Below are 18,754 nucleotides of genomic sequence, written 5' to 3' on the forward strand. Positions count from 1 at the left end.
GAAACAGTTGAAATGTTCTATCTACCGTACCGACATGAACCTTGTGTTCTCGGTCTTGGTCTTGTCTTGGTCATCCCAAGACCAATGTTTACTTCAGTCACACCTTGTGGTTCACACCATTAGAAATAACTGAGGGTGTGAATTCATCCCTAGACATGAATGCAGGAGCACAGTCTGAAGAGTAACTGTAGTCTGAAGAGTACTGTATCGTGATAAGCTTCAGGAAGAGAAGAAATTATGTACTTCCACTTCAGTTTGTAATCAAACCCCATAAAAATCTATAAAAAGTAAAATCTATGGGTCCATCTCCTTTTGTTTTGGATGATAAAGTCCGAGAGTGAAATAGCTGTCATTGTGAGTTCTGCCCATGCTAATAAATGCATATGGGAGTTTAAGAATTATTCATCAGTTCCTGAATGATAGTATGCAAACTGTGGGGTGGGGAGGAGAGGAGAACTGTGTAATCTCTAATAGTGATAAGCAGTAAAAATGAAAGTTAGGTCACCTTATGATTTTATAGTCCTTATGTAAGAAATGATGAATTTGTCTAACCAATGCCTAACTTCTTCATGTGAACGGTAATAGTAGAACATATACAACTGTCTGATATTTGGAGGTTTGGCTTTTTTGGTTTGGTGGGGAACCGAGTCTGGACATGTGCTTTAATCAGTGCAGGGAATTCTTATTCTGGAACCTTTGTCCACTAATGCAGTATTGGCACCTCATTTGTAAGTGTAATGGGCTAACCCTCAGCTCCGTTCCACTGGGGCATCTACCAGGGAGCTGAGCATGTGTTCTTTCTGTGGGGGGGTTGGATATGCGCTCTGGCTCAGTTCTGAAGGACTAGTACTTTGGGATAATAGTTTGATCCCTTTCACGTCCCGGTGACTGGGAGGGCTGTGTCAGAGAGCTGCCTGGGCTACCAAGGGTTTAAGTGACAGGCCCATGTTTGCACAGCTGATACGTGTCAGAGGTAAGACTTGGACCCATGTATTTCTGTCCCTACCACTGGTCTCTAGCTTAGCCCTTCTGCCTTTTAAGGCAGCAAATAATCTGAAAATCTAGAAAAGAATATTATAAATAAAGCAAACAATTCAGGAACATTGTGTTTTCAGAACATTGTGTGTTAAGGTACACAGTATCACAGGTTTATTTACTGTCAGGGTTACATTCTGGCCCTATATGAACTTGAATCTACTGCTTTTCATAACAAGTTTGACTGTGATTCACCTTGAAAGCTTATGTGGACAGCTGCCCGACCATCTGCTGTGGCAATGCCCCTGTTTCCACTCTTCTTGGGAGTCCAAGAAGAGATGGACTGTAGTTGGCAGCAGAGGCGATCTCTTCCCTCCCTACCCTGCTCTGTGTGTGGGAGTGGGGGAGAGTCGGGGGGGGGGGTGGAGTGAGGGGTAAAAGAATAGACAGCTGGGGGACCGATGACCTGAAAACAGTTACCTTTAACATGGACTACCTAGCTATTTACTTGAGAAAAACATTTTCTTACCTCTTGTGTAGTGTGATTTCTGTTAATCGGATAAATAATCACAGTTAGAAAATGTCACTGACTCCTTAACTTTCTGTTTTAAAATATATAGGAGCCACAGCTGCAGCCCGGAAGGAGGTGATTAGGAACAAGATCCGTGCAATAGGCAAGATGGCGAGAGTGTTCTCAGTTCTGAGGTGGGATCACTTGCTTTTTGTTCTCTGTTTCCTTATTCGGTTTGTACATTTGGTTCTCAACCATTTTGAGTCTGAGAATCCTTGAAAACTTAAAAAAAATTAATAGAGTCCAAATGAGAGTAATTGTAGGTGTTGGGGCAAGACCCATGATTTTATTTTGTTCAAGCTTTCAATCAAGCCCCACAAAATCCATTATAAGTGAAATCTCTGGGGCTCACCTCCCTCTGGTTTGGATTGATTCAGGTAATTCCCAGATGGAGAAACTCCCTCTATCAATAAAATTGGTTAAATTACTTGTCCAGGACACAAAGCTCAGGCTTTATGGCCAGTCCCCTCCACTCTATCTACCATGCTGCCTATCAATTATTATATCATTAATATTTCTTAATTGAAAAAATGAATGATGACAAAAAACTACAATAAATTCAGGGCAGCTACTTGGTACAGCAGAAGAGATCACTTATTTTCATAAGTTCAAATCTGGACTCAGACACTTACCAGTTATGTGATCCTGGGCAAGTCACTTAATTCTATTTGCCTCAGTTTCTCATCTGTAAAACAAGCTTGAGAAAGAAATGGCAAAGTACTCCAGTATCTTTGCCAAGAAAACCCCAACTAGGGTAAAAGTCGGATGTAACTGGAATGACTGAACAACAACACTATGAATGAAGTAATGCTTTCTAATAAATTATTATTTTGCTGAACACACGGATAGAGTATTGGACCTGAAGTCAGAAGCTCCTGTGTCTGAATCCTGACTTCGACACTTATTAGCTGTGTGATGCTGGGCAAGTCACTTAACCAGTGTGCCTCAGTTTCCTCATCTTTAAAATCTTGATGATCATAGCACCTAACAGCCAAGGTAGTTATGAGGGGGAAAGGAGATAATATTTGTAATGTGTTTTGCAACCTTAAAGCACTATATAAATGCTAGCCATTAGGGAAGTCATAATATATATTCTCATGAGACATTTGTTCGGTTTGCAGAAGATGTCTTGGCTTATTCATTATGCTGAATCATGCGGTCTATTTTGTTAGAGCTAAATCAAGATATAAATGCCAGTGCTCAGGACACAAGGATTAAAGCCCTCACGGTGTCCTCAGCCCACAGATTAAGAACCCCTGCCTAATGAACTCAGCACTTAATAAATATGTTTTAATGTTTTAACACTATTGTTTCAACAAAAGTTATAAAAAACACACTTTTCCTTTGAATAATGTGCTTTAAACCTGCACTAACAATTCCTTGCTCTTCTGGTTAAACTGATGTCTTATAAGTACTTTCCAGAGTAAAAGCTCTAATATTACCCATGGTAAAAAGTTGACTTCTTGGGAAATGAGTCATTTTGCATTTTAATTTAATTTGTCACAGGCCTTAGGCTCCAGAGTTGGCAAAAGGTTAAGCCTCGACAGCCCATAAATGGGAAACTCTTAGAACCCATCTTTCCTCTCTGTTGGAGTGTACCAAGGGCTAGATTAAAAAAAAGAAAGAAAGAAAGAAAGAAAGAAAGGAATGAAAGGAAACAAGGAAGAAGGGAGGGAGGGAAGGAAGGAAGGAAGGAAGGAAGGAAAGAAAGAAAGAAAGAAAGAAAGAAAGAAAGAAAGAAAGAAAGAAAGAAAGAAAGAAAGAAAGAAAGAAAGAAAGAAAGAAAGAAAGAAAGAAAGAAAGAAAGAAAGAAAGAAAGAAAGAGAGAAAGAGAGAGAGAGAGAGAGAGAGAGAGAAAGAGAGAAAGAAAGAAAGAAAGAAAGAAGAAAGAAGAAAGAAAGAAAGAAAGAAAGAGAGAAAGAGAGAGAGAGAGAGAGAGAGAGAGAAAGAGAGAAAGAAAGAAAGAAAGAAAGAAAGAAAGAAAGAAAGAAAGAAAGAAAGAAAGAAAGAAAGAAAGAAAGAAAGAAAGAAAGGAAGAGAAAGCCTCAGATCCCCTTAACTAAAATTCCAGAAAATGAACAGCAATACTTTGGAGCCATCATCTATATTATTCCAATAAATCTTTGAGAAGAATAACAAACGTCTATTTAATATTTCATATTTAAAATAGGGTATGAAAAACCTCCTTTTGTTACAAAACAGAGATTTTTCAAACAGTCTTTAAGACTCTAGGAAAAAAATGGCCTTCCTGAAGGTGATGACAAACTTCTTCACTTAAGGCAGTCCTCTGTTCCTAATTAATGCAACTTAACTTTAATCTCCTCAAGAGATTTTTGTTTTTCAGGTTGGAAGGATGTATTTGAGCATGTGACTTCTATAATCAGTTTTCAATGATCTGTTGTGATGAGGAACCGGAGAGGCTAGAGAAAGAAAAAAATCACACCTATATTGTGTAATCTCAAATCCTAAATTTAGCCAAAAGCTTCTCTGATTTTGCCTCCAGACTTTTTCTTGTACTACAGAATAGTAGGTCCAGTGCCTGGCTTTTCTCTTCTCTCTTGGCTAATCCTTTCTTGTTCCACAAATAGTGAGAGGAATGTGCTCGTGGTCTCCAGGCTATGTTATGCTAAGGCTTAGCAAGACCCAAGTCTGACTTTGAGAGCAGCTCTCACTATCCACCGTGTGCACTGCCTTATAGGCTCTGTAGTACCTGCAAATAAATGGTCCATGTCCCTGGAAGACCCAAACACTGATAACAAAAGTTCGCGTGTCTATAATATTTTAAAATTTCCTAAAAGCTTTCCCCATGACAACTCTGTGAAGTAGGTAGCATAATTATTATTGTCCCTATTTTACAGATGAGGAAACTGATATGGGAAGTGATGCGTCACGCAGATAGTGTCATTTGTTAAATAAAAAAAAATTTAAGTTGGAGGATGATGCAGAAATACAGTGTCAACTCATACAGCTATACTATTCCAAAAATTCATTCACAATGCTCACATCCTCCACATTCCTCAGGTTCAGATCCTTTCTCTCGGGTACTTTCCCATCTGTTCTTACAATCTCTGCTCACTGACCTCCACGCCTAACCTGACATAGGCTCCGCTCGGCATGGCCAGAACAGAACTCCTGATACTCTCACCATTAAACCCAAACGTCCTTCAACCTCTTCAGTGAAGTCCAGTGTTCCATGACTCTTTTGGTGACCCAAATTCTCAACCTCAGAGTTATCTTCACTTAGCCCATCCTTCTTGCTCCCTTTCCCAACACACTTATTCCATCAGTCACCAAGTATTGCTGATTTCATCTCCTAAATATCTCTTCCTTCTATTCATTTCAATCCATTTACATAGCCACCATCCTACTTTCTTTTTTTTTTCCCCCAAGGCAATCCAGATTAGGTGACTTGCCCAGGGTAGTAAGTGTTAAGTGTGTGAAGCTGGATTTGAACTCAAGTCCGCCTGACTTTAGGGTTGGTTCTCTGTCCACCTAGATGCCCTTACCATCCTACTTTCAACCCTTATCACTTTTTTTCTTAACTGTTGCAACAGCCTCCAAATTAGACTTCCAATTTCTATTTTTTTTCTTCCAATACAATCCACCCTCCATACAGTTGCCAAAATAATCTATGCACAGTACAAATCTTACCATGCCATATACCTGGTGAAGAAACCTTTGTGGTTCCCAATTGCCTCTAGGGAAAATTTGACATTTAAAGTCTCTCTTTCCCCTTCACACATGCTCCATTCCAGCCAAAATGACCTACTTCCTTTTTCCAATCCCAACATCTCTTTCCTACCTTGTTGCTGGAATGCATTCCCTCATTGTCTCCCCTGCTTACAACCTTCAAGGTTTAATTTACATGATCCTCCCTACAGAAGCCTTACCTATTCCCCCTCATTATTAGAGTTCAAACAGTAAGTCGAGAAACTACAAATACAAGTCTGCCTCTGTCCTAACTAAGGGTGCTTACGTTCTGCTAGGGAAATACAATACATATTGCGAATCGTGTCCAGGGAAGAGAGCTTAGCCAGTCACAGGGGTATTAGATCATTACCACTTTTCCAGTAGCAATACAATATTGGTGTGATCATTGCTTCCTGTGTAAGAGCAAAGACCAAAGTTGGGGGAGGGATGGTGGAAGACCATTCATACTGGGTAGGCCCTGGTGTCCTGGTGCCTTGGAGGATAAAATAATCCAGAACCTGACGCCAATAGATGGAGAGGGTGTAGGTGATGATTTACTCCCTCCCCTCCCCCCACTATCCACCAGGGCTGATGTGAAAGTTACAATCTTCCCCCATCATGGCAGTGATAGGAACGTGTTCAGTCAGAAAAGCAATGGACTTTGAGTCAGAGGACCCAGGTTGCACCATCAGTGGGACCTTACCAGCATTGGCCTCAGTTTCCTCAGCTACAAAAGGAGGGAGTTGAGGGCCTGAGGCCCCTTCTGGCTCCCAGTCTATAATCTCGGACTGCTACAGGTGAACCTGCCCACATCGCCCATCCTCTGCTGCCCCGGTCCATGCCCCGTCTTCTCTATCTGAAGGCACCCTCATCGTCAATAGTGATGACTGAGTGGTAAAATAACATGAGCGACTTCCAAGTCAACACCCAAACACATTCTCTTCCTACAGCTTCTTCTTTCTTCTGCAGAGAGCAGGATAAAGGAGGAAAAAAATAAACAAAAGGTGATGGTTTTGTCTTCTTTGTCCCCCTCCAGAGAGGAGAGTGAGAGTGTGCTGACCCTGAAAGGCTTGACTCCCACGGGAATGCTTCCCAGCGGGGTGCTCTCCGGAGGAAAACAAACCCTGCAGAGCGGTAAGCAGGCCCCGCTGGTGTGTCTGTCTGAAAGTCACCCTGCCCCCAGCAGCAGCAAGATCCAAAATGTGTTTTTTTCTAAAGGCTGAGGGAAAAAACCAAAAAGCAAAAAACATGACTTTCCATAAAAGAATGTCTCAAACCCTCCAAGACAAACACAGGGTCCCTACTCCTCCTCAGCAGGCATAGCTTTCAACTTGGTCCTCAGCTCATCACAGCCCTCCCCGATGCCAAGAGAACCCTCATCCCAGAGGCCTGGTAGGAGAAAGCCAGGGTTTGGCATTCAGATCTGCAGTGTCTAGCTATCCCTCCCCAGTGACTGGGCTGCCGCTTGACACTTTCAGAAAAGAGAGAGATTCAAGCTTAGTTATCAAAGGACCGTAAAACTATTCTTTTCCTCACTTTGGTCGCAGCAACCCGTGCAACTTAGATTTTAAGTGAATTAATTAGTCAAAACAAAGCAATGTGTATATATATATATATATATATATATATATATATATATATATATATATATATATATATATATATATATATGTATATATATATATGTATATATATATATGTATATATATATATATATATATATATATATATATATATAATGTTTTTAATTGTCACTGCGCGGATTGATGGCTTGGCTGAATTAATCTATCAGTTCCATCAAAGTGGTCCAGCCAGCTGTAGGTGTAGACAGAGCCTAAAATCTACCCCTGAGTACAGCTGTTGTGGGTGACTTTAAATGATCACACTTTAAAAAAAAATTTACTCCCTATTTGAATAAACAGTGGCCAGTGTTTTCACTGCAGAAACACACCGTTTAGGAACCAGGCAAACACAAAACCAATTTTTTTTTTTATATTCAGGTTTGATGTAAATTGCATGACAATCATAACATTTATGTGCATTGCCTCTAGGTCCCAGTACCTGGGTGAGAATATGTGGTTTTACTCTCTGCTCTTCAATTTAGAATTTGTATTATTATTGATAATTACTATCGTCATGCATGACAGGCTTGTTATTCTTATTTTTGTTATTTTGCTATTAATTGGAACCTGGAAAGGAGGAGAAAAGAAAGAGCTATATTGGCACCACAGTTTCAGCCTCTTGCTTATTTTCCTGTTTCTTCCCTGGGGTTCTCTTTCTCTTTTTCTTTTCTTTTCTTTTTTTTTTTTTTTTTCAATTTCTGCTTTCTTAACCAACAAGATGCAGGTATTCTAATGGTTAGGGTTTTTTTTAGTGATGTGTGAGCCAAGCAAAAAATAACAACATTCAACTTTGTCAAGGCAATAGCATTTATTAGGCACCTGGTCTGTTTCACAGCACTGTGCCAAGGGCTGGGAAATCCAAAGAGACAAAAAACAGTCTCTCTGCTCTCAAGGAGCTCAGACTAATGGGGGAAACAACGCACAATCCACAATAGACAAGCAAGAGAGATACAGGATAGATTGCAGGTGATCAGAGAGTGACTGCATTGGCATCATTTAGTAAGTCGGGTAAGGCGGTAGATGTCCCAAGAAACATGTCTCAGCTCTCTGCACGGGTAGGGGGCTGTTACTCTAGCAGTGCTTTATTGCCTAATTCCTTTTGATTTATGTGTGAATTTGGTCTTAAGGCAAAGCAGTTATTCTCCTACTCAAAGACAAAAACTGTTAATGCGTGTGGGGAAAATACATAGTATTATAGCAGCAAATTACCCTCTAATTAATTGCTGAACAGAATTATTCTAACGATTTTTAAAAACCCACAAAACCTCTCACACAGCAGTGTTCTTGCTCAGTAGAACATTACTGTACATGCGTCATTAATTTGCGCAAAGTATACAGCAACCAGATTTGCTGAAATCTACATGATTTCTGTTAAACACATTTGGAGAAATAACATACACATTACCAAAAAAAAATGTCCAGTGATTTCCACAGGGTACATTGAATGGGAGTCATTATTTATTTCTGGGTGATATTGCTGGTGTAGTTCCAAAGTTTTATCTTCATACTTAACATAAGTTTTTATGATAATTCTTTGTTTTATTTTGTTTCCAGATTTTCACCTTCATTTTTCACTCAAGTTACTATATTCCTTTTAAATATGTTTTTTTTTTTAATCCATTGGTTTGCTGTATTTTTTTTAAATTATCATTATTATTTTGGATGACCAAAAGAGGCATTTTTGGGGAAAGCATTTTTGGTCTTGAGCATATATGCCTTTTAGTTTGGATTTTAAGCCAAAACCAGTATCACAAATTCAAGATTCATTTTCTTCTGATCCCTTGATTTTCAGGAAAGGGCTGTGGGGCTTCTCAACAGGAAAGAAAGCATAAACAGCTAAGCTGACCACTTTCTTGCTGACCGATGTTATGGGCACTCTAAAAGTTTGCAAACCAAGACTGAAAGGAAAAAATGCAAATGAAAGTTTGGGGATTGAATTTTAATACTAAAACTTGGTGGAAATAAAGGATTTTTTTTTTTTTGCATTTCCTGTAACTAAGGCAAATCAGTTATCATGGGAGGTGAGGTAAATAGAATGAATACTATATGTGTGATTCGGGACCCTACACCCCTCCCATTATAAAAATTGCAGCTGTGGGTTGGAATTCCTCCTATATAACATTCTGGGGCTAACAGAATAGCTAGAATTTCCTTAAAATACTGCTATAATCATCCATACCCCTTAATTTTGAATCTCTTATGCTGTTTTGTTTTTTAATAATGATGCTCTCCTTAATAATGGAAGGTGGTTATGTTCCTAGCTAACAATAAGGAAGAAACTGTTAACGTGATTTTCCCCAAGTTTATATAAGATTTTTTCCTAAGGTATTTGGGTGTGATTTCTCTTTGGAAGGGGATGGGGGTTCAAAAGCTCAGGGAAAACAAAGTATATGAGTAACTATGGCAAATTGTGTGTCCTTTTTTTCTTCTTCCCCTAAGTCTATATTCCACTATCAAAAGTTGCCAACATTTACTTCAAAGTTGTGTATACATGGCTTTAGGCCACAGCCTCTAAGTCCCTACCTTTTCTTTGGAGTTTTAAATATGTAAATAAATTAATTCATTCTCACTAAAAAAAAAAAACTGAAGGATTTTTGTGGATCAGATGTACATTTTAGGGGACTGTCTTTTTTTTTTCTTAAAAAATACCTTGCTCCCCTCCCCCAGAAAAGAAAGAGACCAACTCTCACAACTTTTCTAAAAGGTTAATGATTTGAAAATTCTCCTGTGACCAAAACTGAAAAGTAAGATCCCAAAGCAATTTCAGTTGTGGAGGTCAACCTGGAGACAAAACTGATTTCGTTTTTGTAGCTTCTCTGTGTTGTCTTCTGTGCTAGATTCCAGCCTTTACAGTAACCTCAGTTTATTAGCTCCTTTTGCTCTTCACTGACTTGTTCTTAGAATTACCAATCCTCTGCTCATTTTTCTCATTCGTTTTGCACCCCCTTTCTTCTCTTCAGCTACTGTTGAGGCCATTGAGGCTGATGAAGGTAAATTGGCCAGTCCCCTTTCTGTTGTACCTACAACAGACAAGGGCTCTGCTGGGTGTATTCATTTCTTTCTTTCTCTCTTTCTTTTTGCTGTAGCTTGTACAGAGTGTGTGGGTGTTGGGCTAACAGTTGTGGCTCAGTATTAACCAAATGTTCTTGCTTTAAAGGGGAAAATGTCTTTTCTATGGTTTTTTTTCTTAAAGTTCTGATGTTCTAATTTGTGTACATTTTACCCAATATATAATATAAAAAGGAAAAAAAAAGATGCATGACTGATGTGGGGTGGGTGCTATGGCAGCTAATAGTAAATGTTCATCTCACACATACCTGAAAAGCCTTATTCTTAGGGTGGAACCGTGGTCCTCCAAATCAATTTTTTTTTCCATACAGACATGATTTAAAAAAAAAAAAGGTGAGAAAACAGTTAAATACAGACTTCAGAGGATTCTAGTAAAAAGTTCATTGAAATGGTGCTTCATTGATGTTTATTTCTGCTGGTCATATCAGATGGTAACCTATGGTATAGTTATAGTAGCAGAACAATTAGCACCAGCTGAATCTTAGAGAAAGACGAAAGCTGTCTAGCTGCCGTGGAAGATTATTACTGAGGAAAATCAATCCAGGATCATTTATCGAGGGCCCACTCCATGCAACGCGTGAGCCAGGTAGTGTGAGGGACACAAAAAGAGACCAAATGCAGACCCCTCCTCCAGGAGTTTCAGCAAAACAAAGCTTACTGCTTGACACATTACTGTGATTTAATCTTGTATTCTTTAAATACTAACCGGATATATATATTATTTTTACCGAAATACATTTTAACGTATTTACATTATATGAAGAAATTTAAGAGAAGAATTTAAAGTTCCCCTTTAAAACAAATTCTTCAGTTGTATTTTGTTCTTGCAACATGACTTTTTTTTCTTTTCCCCCAAATTGTGTAGTTACGGTCCCTGGGCACGATGTAAAAATGTTACTTCAGATGCTTCGAATTTGGTAACGATTTTGAAACAGTGGGGAAAAAAAATGATAGCATAGTAAGAGAAAATACAACTGCTTCCTAAATAGCAGTCAGTAAGCTGCTATTTATGTGGGAATTCTCTATTCCTAATGGCAAATTCTAATCTGCAGTGTGCGTTCTCGTTAATAGTTTGGCTGTTTTCTGTGGTTTCTGTGACTCTGTGTCGTGTTAAGTATACTACCAATGTAAATTGCTAATACTCATTGTCTGACCAGCAACTACAGCAGAGCACATTCTTCATCATTAGGAGAGATGTTAAACCCATTGGGAACCCAAAACTCGAATATGGAGCCCCATTCCAGGACTAAACATTTGTCAAGTTTTATCTTTAATTGCCACAAATGTTCGTTGGCTACTATACATAACCCAAGGGTTCCACTTTTACTACTTTAAATAACAAAATTATTTGATAAGTTATAATTGCAACAGAAGTTTGTCTCTTTTCATAAAAGTGCAAAAGTATTCACAGTAGTTTAGCAAAAGAGTAGATCCACTTAATATCATCCTTAAATAATCTGTGTGGGCTTCAAGTTGGGGGCTCATTAGACATCTTTGCTTTCACATGATTTATTTCTAAATTAAAGAAGAATTGAGAAGCTTTGCTATGGGCCTTGGTCTTTCCTCATTTCCCCATCTTCCTCTCACAATTGACTAATCACCATTATGCTTTATCAGTTTAAAAAAAATGTAAATATGTACCATCTATTCTATTGAACTTTGAAACAAATATCTGTTTCCATATTCTTATTTATGGAAGGGTTACTGCATATTTGCGTAGGAAAATTGAAAAAAAAATGTCAGCCTAAGGTGCTTTTCTTACTGTCATGTCCAACCTGAGTGGGATTAGCGGTATCCAGAATTCTTCTTTAAGAGATTCATGGAACAGTGTAGGCCAAGTCAGCATTGGTGATTGGCCCTTGGTTATCTGGCATGTTCTTCACAGGATTTAGAACAAACTGACGTCATTGGCTCCCCATTAAATATTTTGAAGTTTAGTTCCCTGGCTGATTTCCTCATTCCCATGACTTATCAGTTATATTTGTACAAATGCCTTATCTTCATGCACACTGAGGATCAGGGGAAGCAGACTTAATTGATTTGGATAAAACCAAATCCAATTCTTTACGTTTATGCTAAAAGCTGTCAATGGGATTTCCTCCTCTATTTTCCTTAGTTTCAAAATACCCTTGTTTAGAAATCCTCTTAGAAATAGGTTGTTTTGGGTCCCCCCCCCCCTTTGAATCAGGTAGTAATGGATACCTGATGACATCAGTTTGGACTGTTCACCGCTGAAGGGCAGGCTTTTTTTTTCTTCTTTTTTTTCTACTCACTGATTTGATTGATCTCAATTTTCATGAGGTTTCCTTTCACTCTGTCAGCCAGTAAACACTTTGCCAAAATTAAGCAGGGAAAATAGCTGAATAGTTTCATTCTTCTCCATTTCCCAACGAGTTATGGCTGTGTAGCCAAGATTTCTTTCTGGGATATCAGGGGCCAGCCAAGAGTGATTTCTTTTACAGTTCTCCCTCTCCTCTGCTTCCAGACTCTTCCCAATTTTGCTTAGTTTTGCTCTCTCACAGAATGAGGAATCCTATTGCATTCATAGGCACTACTTCAGCACGACTGAAGGGAGGCAGGGTGGAGAAAAGGAGAAAGATTTTCTTTTGAGCTTGGAGCTTTTCACACCATGCCAAACGATGTGGACAATCATTGCTGTGCTTTACGACCTGTTCCTGATGGCCAATCTTACTTACTGTCCACTCCAGAGTTCTCTGAGCTGAACTCACGAAGACAAGAAAAAAAAATGTTCACAGTTTGACTTGTTCAAGAGGACACTTTGGTTGGCAAGAGACATTGGCTGTTTTCAAACCCTTAAATTTTCTCCCGGTATGGTAAGGAGTGTGTCGTGTCGTCTTCAGGTCCTGTCACTTTGTTCTCCACTAAAGGAATCCTTCCCTCACTGAACAATCGATACGTGGTATGCTATGTCGTGGGGTCCTTCCGTTTTCCTCGGACTAACTCTCCTGTGTTTTTCTTAATGATCTTCTGTTTAGCTATCAAAGGATTTTCACCGCAGCATAAGATCACTAGCTTCGAAGAGGCCAAGGGTCTGGACCGAATCAACGAGAGGATGCCTCCCCGCAGAGATGCGATGCCCTCTGACGCCAACCTTAACTCCATCAACAAGGCTATCTCTTCAGAGACTAATGGCACTGACAGCAACGGCAGCAATAGCAGCAATATTCAGTGACCACTTCCCGTTCACTCTTCTTTCTGTTTCTTCTTTTTCCTTCCTTCTTCTTCTTTCTTTCTTTCTTTCTTTCTTTCTTTCTTTCTTTCTTTCTTTCTTTCTTTCTTTCTTTCTTTCTTTCTTTCTTTCTTTCTTTCTTTCTTTCTTTCTTTCTTTCTTTCTTTCTCTTTTTGAGCTGCAGGGCATGATGGGGATTACTGCACTTCAGCAGTTGAATACTCTTGCCTCTGATTGTAGCTTACTTGCTCTGGGGGCCAGGGGTTGGATTCAGTTTACAAAGTCAGCTAGAAAAAGAGATCGTAAACTACATCTTGGTGGATAGGGGGTGGGGGCGGTAAACACCTCCTTGGGATAGGCCTTTAAAAAATGCCTATTGAAACAAATAAGCAAAAGGATGCTAAGGCTGGTGGGTATTGCAAAGTGAAGGGAATGAACACGTGTTTTCCTATTGCGCTGGGAACTCCTAGATAAGTTATGGAAAGGCCTCTTGTTATGTTACTGGACATGAAACTTTGTCTAATTTCTTACTCTATTGTACGTTTACAGTTGCAGCACTAAAAATGGATTACATCAAACGTTTTTAACAAAATGATGTACAAACTAAATAAGGACTATTTATTGATAATGTTTTGCTACTCTTGTCAGACAATGGCTCTAAACTGAATTAGGCAGTCTTAAAAAAAAAGGAAAAAAAAAGAATGTTGAGAATTTGTTAAAAATGCCAAAAAAAAAAAAGAGGACAGTTTAATTTTGTACAGATTATGCTTACCTCAGGTTTCTTTAGTGTGCTTGAATGCCCTTCTTTCAATATTACACTTATCTTACTCATTTGGCAATGAATATCTTTTGTTTTTTTCCCTTTAAGTTTAAAAAACTGGAATAATTACATCTATCTTTTTTTTTTGCTGTTTATATTTAGGTTTTTTTTCTGGTAAATCAAAACTTGGTTGTGGCTTGCTGAATTTAAATATTTATGAGTGGTGCATTTTTAAGTATAGTGAACAAGACACCGTATTAAGTGCAGTGCAAAGCATCTATATTCTGTAAAAATCTGCCTATGCATGTTTTTTAAGAAAAAAAATGGCTATATAGGCCTGTATGGGACTGTAATGCGCTTAGTGGTCTGACTTATACTGGAAATGTATGTATACTGGCGTACTTTATATTCTCTAAAAAATGCTTAATGCCTTTGAAATTTTGTAATCAAAAAAGCTTTGAAAAAATCTAAAGGGGAGAGTATTCTTAAAAGTTTTTAACATAAGCTTGTCAGTGCACATATAGATGGTTAGCATGTTTAGCAAACCTTGTGAAATTTAAATAAGTTTGTAGTTACATGTGAAACTTAAATGCATGGTAACTGTTAATGTCATAATGGTTTAGTCATTTTGTTCTGTTCTGTCACGTGCCACCAGATGTGTACTTTTTTCACTTTTTTCCCTTTGTATATCAGTTAATGGGTTACAACTGGTTCATTCTGAAAACAACACCACCACAACAGTCCATTGATATTTTTTAACAAATGTATAAGTGCCCAAGTAATTCACTACAGCCTAAAGCCTTGCCTTTGTAATTTGACTTCTAAAATGTTGGCAAAGCATGCACTTGTAACAATGAAAAAAGCATTTTATATTACTACTCAATAAAAATGTGCATGAGCTTAAAGAACTCTCCTTCTGTCCACTGAGTCTCTCCTGAAGGTCTTTGTGTATACACCCACCATGTATCCTCCCAGGTATTGGGCCCACTACCAAGCATCCTCCCATTTTATTTAGAGCAGGCTGCCTGGGGCCTGGTGGGTACAGTGCATGCTTTCATTATACCACCTGGGTGGCATATTATCCCACTCTAAAAAGAAAGAAATCTGTTTAGAAAAACAAGACCCAGAGGCTCCTTTGAATGTGGCAGCTGATCATGAATCCATGATTGTTTTTTTTTTCCAAATTAAAAAAACAAATCAAATTTGCTATGAGGTTGTTACAGTTGTATTGGATTCCATGACCCCTAAAACAGAAAAGTGTGAATTGGCACTTTCCTTCTCAGAAGAAAAAGTTGTCCCTGTATTGGTAGGAAATTGCTATATTGCCACTTTGGCTAATCATCTGAGGATTTATGATCAAATTTCAATTTTTGTTCCTGATATCGTTCATTTCCAGCATCTTTGTTTATACAAAATATATATAGTATACCCATCACATTAAAGTAATCAGAACATGGCACTTATTTTTCATAATGTACCAAGATCTGACATGTAACGAACATATTCTTTGCTCAAGGGTATATACCCAGCTTAATTCACTGAATCCAGAAAAACATTTTTCCCCTGTTGAAAATTTCTCTTGACTCAAAAATGACATCCACAGAAAATATTTAGATGCAGCTTTCTAGAACAGTACAAAAGCAATGATGCTGATGGTACCACGATGCTTCTTTTCCTCCATTTTTTAAAAATGAGAGCTAAAAAAAAACCCTTTTCTTTCCTCTTTGGTTCTTTTCGTTTAAAAATTGTGCTTGAGGCAATTATGGCATAGAAATAAACATTTGACATTAAAAACAAAAGAAGCAGTTGATGTGAGTATTACTTGGTCTTTGGGGGCAGCATTTAGGAAAGAAAGGGCCATACGGAATAGATACAACGTTAACTGGACTTCGAAAAAAGAGATTGGTAGAACTGAAGTTATTTCTCCAAAATTGTGAGCTCCTGCCCTATAGAGGATGTACGGTTTCAGAGATGCTTATTTTAATGAGCTCCTGGGAAATGGATTTGCAGAGGCCAAGATTTATACATACACAAATGGAGAGAATAAGAATGGAGGGTGCAGCATCCATCCTGGGCTGAGAGGAAGGCATGCATATTTCTGTTTTATCTAGTCTTTTTTAAGACTGGGAGCAAGGAGTGTCCACTGATTTTTCAGCCCACATTTTTTTCCCCCACCTTTATCCTTTCCTGTGTCTTATAAACAAAGAAAAAAAGACAGGATAGGATGGTTGGAAAATTCAATTTAATTTAAATCAAAGTATCTGCTTCACACAAGGTACTGTTCTAGGTACTTTGGATACAAAGATACAAAAATATCTGTCCTTCGCTTGCTTTGGAGGGGTTTGAAATCTTAATGGGAAGGAGGAGAGGAAGAAAGAAAGAAACATGTTCATAAATAACTACAATCCAGGGTAGGAAGTGATAAAATGTGTGGGAGAGGTCAAATTGAGAGAGGAAAGAATTATTTCTACATAGGGAGCTCTGGAAAGGCCCCATGAGAGGCGTGGCTGGGCCTTGAAAGATAAAAATATCAACAAACAGAGCATGGGGGTGGCAGACTGAGGCAGAGGGTACAGATGGACAGTTGTAGGTGTGGACAAGATAAGGTTAATGAAATATATCTATTTGTCTTCTCTTTCCCTTCTGGACATTTTCTGTTGGACTCAATCAGTCAATAAACATTTATTAAATACCTGCAATGTGCTAGGCACTCTACTAAGCCGTGGGGATACAAAGAGGCAAAGGATGATCTCCACCCCCCAGGAACTCACAATCTAATGGGAGACACAATATGAAATCAAATATATACAAAGATATATACAGGATGAATAGGAAATAATTAACAGAAGGAAGGCACTAGGATTAAGAAGAGTTAAGGAAGACTACCTATAGAAGGCGGGATTTTAGCTGAGACTTAGGGGAAGCCAAGTAAGTCAGTTGTCAGAGTAGACAAGCATTTATGAAGCTCCTGCTAGTGCCAGGCAATGCCCAAGATACTGGTGACATAAAGACAAAAATAAAATATTCCCAGCACTCCAGGGGATTACACGATTTACATCCCAGCAAGAAAGATAATATGTATGTAACTATTAAAAAAAAATACAAGATAATTTTGGAAGGAAGAGCACCACGAACTGGAGAAGGGGGGAAAGACAATCTGGAAAGACTTCACATGGAAGGTGATGCTTCAACCGTGTTTAAAGGAAATAAAGAATGCTGGGAGATGGAAGGCTTGGGGACAGACAACAAGTGCAAATGCACAGAGATGAGAGATGAAATACAGCTTCAGAGAGGTTAAAATAAGGCCATGGATTGGATGAAGAGAAATATAATCAGGCTTGAAAGTGTAACTTGGAAGGAAAAAAAATACATTTATTAAGCACCTACTATGTTACTGTCACTGTGCTAAGCACTTTGCAGAAATCATTTGATCCTCACAAGCCTGGGATGTAGACGCTATAATTATCCCCATTTTACAGTTAAGGAAACTGAGGCATATAGAGATTGGGTGACTTGGTCAGAGCCATGTAGGTAATTCAAACTGAGGCCAGATTGAACTCAGGTTTTCTTGACTCCAGACATGGTACCATTTGGCTGTCACACAGCCTGGGACCAGTTTTTGACAGTAAGGTTTCTACTGCCCAAGTTCCCGTGTCTACCCACTGTACTGAGATGATTCATTCTTTCTTTCTTTTCTTTTTTTTTTTCCCAACAAACTACTACCATAGTGCCTCCTCCATTTGGGAACCTAAGATCTTCAGGGATGTTAGTAAGCATGTAACTAGGGCTGTAGTATAGAAGGATGGGAAGAGAGAAATACTTAGCAGATCTCTTACATCCTCCCACTTTGACTCTAACTATATACTTCAGTTCTCTGCCGTATGGGCAAGAGGGCGACGTAGGAGAGGCTTCCGAGATATGCTTACCAAGCAAAGCAGGCCCAGAATTAACTTGCTGCCCTATAAGGCTATCACAGCCTATTTGAAGGTCTAGATTTTTCTTAGACTGATGACCAAGAAATAAAGTAAATTATTTTTGTCCCTCGTATTCCATTTCTTTATCTCAGTACCTAGTGCTGTAAGAAAGAGGTTCATTCCCTACCTTGGGGTGGTACTGGTTATCGGTCTGCCTCCATTAATCCATAGTAAACATTGATTTACTGTGTGCCTTAGCATAAAGTCTATCTAAGTTATTCCATTTGTTATATAACTTCTACTGCACGTGTATATTCTAGTCAATAATTACTGAGACATTCGTTGAAAAAGTCTCCTCCCCAAAAATTCTTTTGATATACAATTCTGAAGGCATAAATAAGAACATACGACATATTCAGAGGGGCAATTCATGTCTGTTTTTGAGACATTAACAAACTAGAGGGCATTTTAAGCCTAAAACCAGAGTGAGTGTCAATTCTAATCTGTAGATAGTTACAACTAAATGAAGAACATTTAAACAGTTTCTTCTCATCTTTTATAAAGTTAAAAAATACACTGTATTCCTAGCACCTTAATTAAATATACTAGTGAGTTACTAGTGATTCAACTGTTAAGATACTATAAGATGTTACTAGGGCCACTGCTGCGAAATGGTCATAGGAATTTCTTCATATATTAAGTGCAGCCCAGGATGCCAAAGTTGTTTATAAGTATTTGCTTTAAACTTTGTCAATATTTATAAACATAATGGACAGGACTGTTCTTACGAGTATGGAGAGCAAACAGTTACTCACGTAGCATAATCTGAGGATGTTAAAAAAAAAAAAATGTCCCCCTCTCAGAGTTCCTCTTCTCCTATATGCATGAAATTCTATCATTTCAATTTCATTCATGGGGCCATAGCATCAGAGCTCAAATGGACCTTAAAAGTATTGTCAATAA

At 38.5% G+C, this 18,754-nt stretch overlaps 1 protein-coding gene across 4 annotated transcripts in view; it reads left to right on the forward strand.

The window, feature by feature from the left end:
• Positions 1-14,785, forward strand: part of PPP3CA (protein phosphatase 3 catalytic subunit alpha) — a 386,217-nt gene extending 371,432 nt beyond the window's left edge. For 3 of the 4 annotated variants that reach the window (XM_078148623.1, XM_020988294.2, XM_020988296.2), the window contains 4 exons: positions 1,596-1,680; positions 6,273-6,370; positions 9,819-9,848; positions 12,924-14,785. In XM_078148623.1, the coding sequence (XP_078004749.1) occupies positions 1,596-1,680; positions 6,273-6,370; positions 9,819-9,848; positions 12,924-13,120 (410 nt within the window). In that variant the 3' untranslated portion in view covers positions 13,121-14,785. The remainder of the gene's footprint in view (positions 1-1,595; positions 1,681-6,272; positions 6,371-9,818; positions 9,849-12,923) is intronic. The other variant, XM_078148622.1, reaches the window with a different exon arrangement.
• Positions 14,786-18,754: the final 3,969 nt, after the last annotated feature.

Source organism: Phascolarctos cinereus, unplaced genomic scaffold (genome assembly GCF_003287225.1).
Source record: "Phascolarctos cinereus isolate Bilbo 61053 unplaced genomic scaffold, phaCin_HiC Scaffold_9;HRSCAF=440, whole genome shotgun sequence".
NCBI classification, from domain to species: Eukaryota; Metazoa; Chordata; class Mammalia; order Diprotodontia; family Phascolarctidae; genus Phascolarctos; species Phascolarctos cinereus.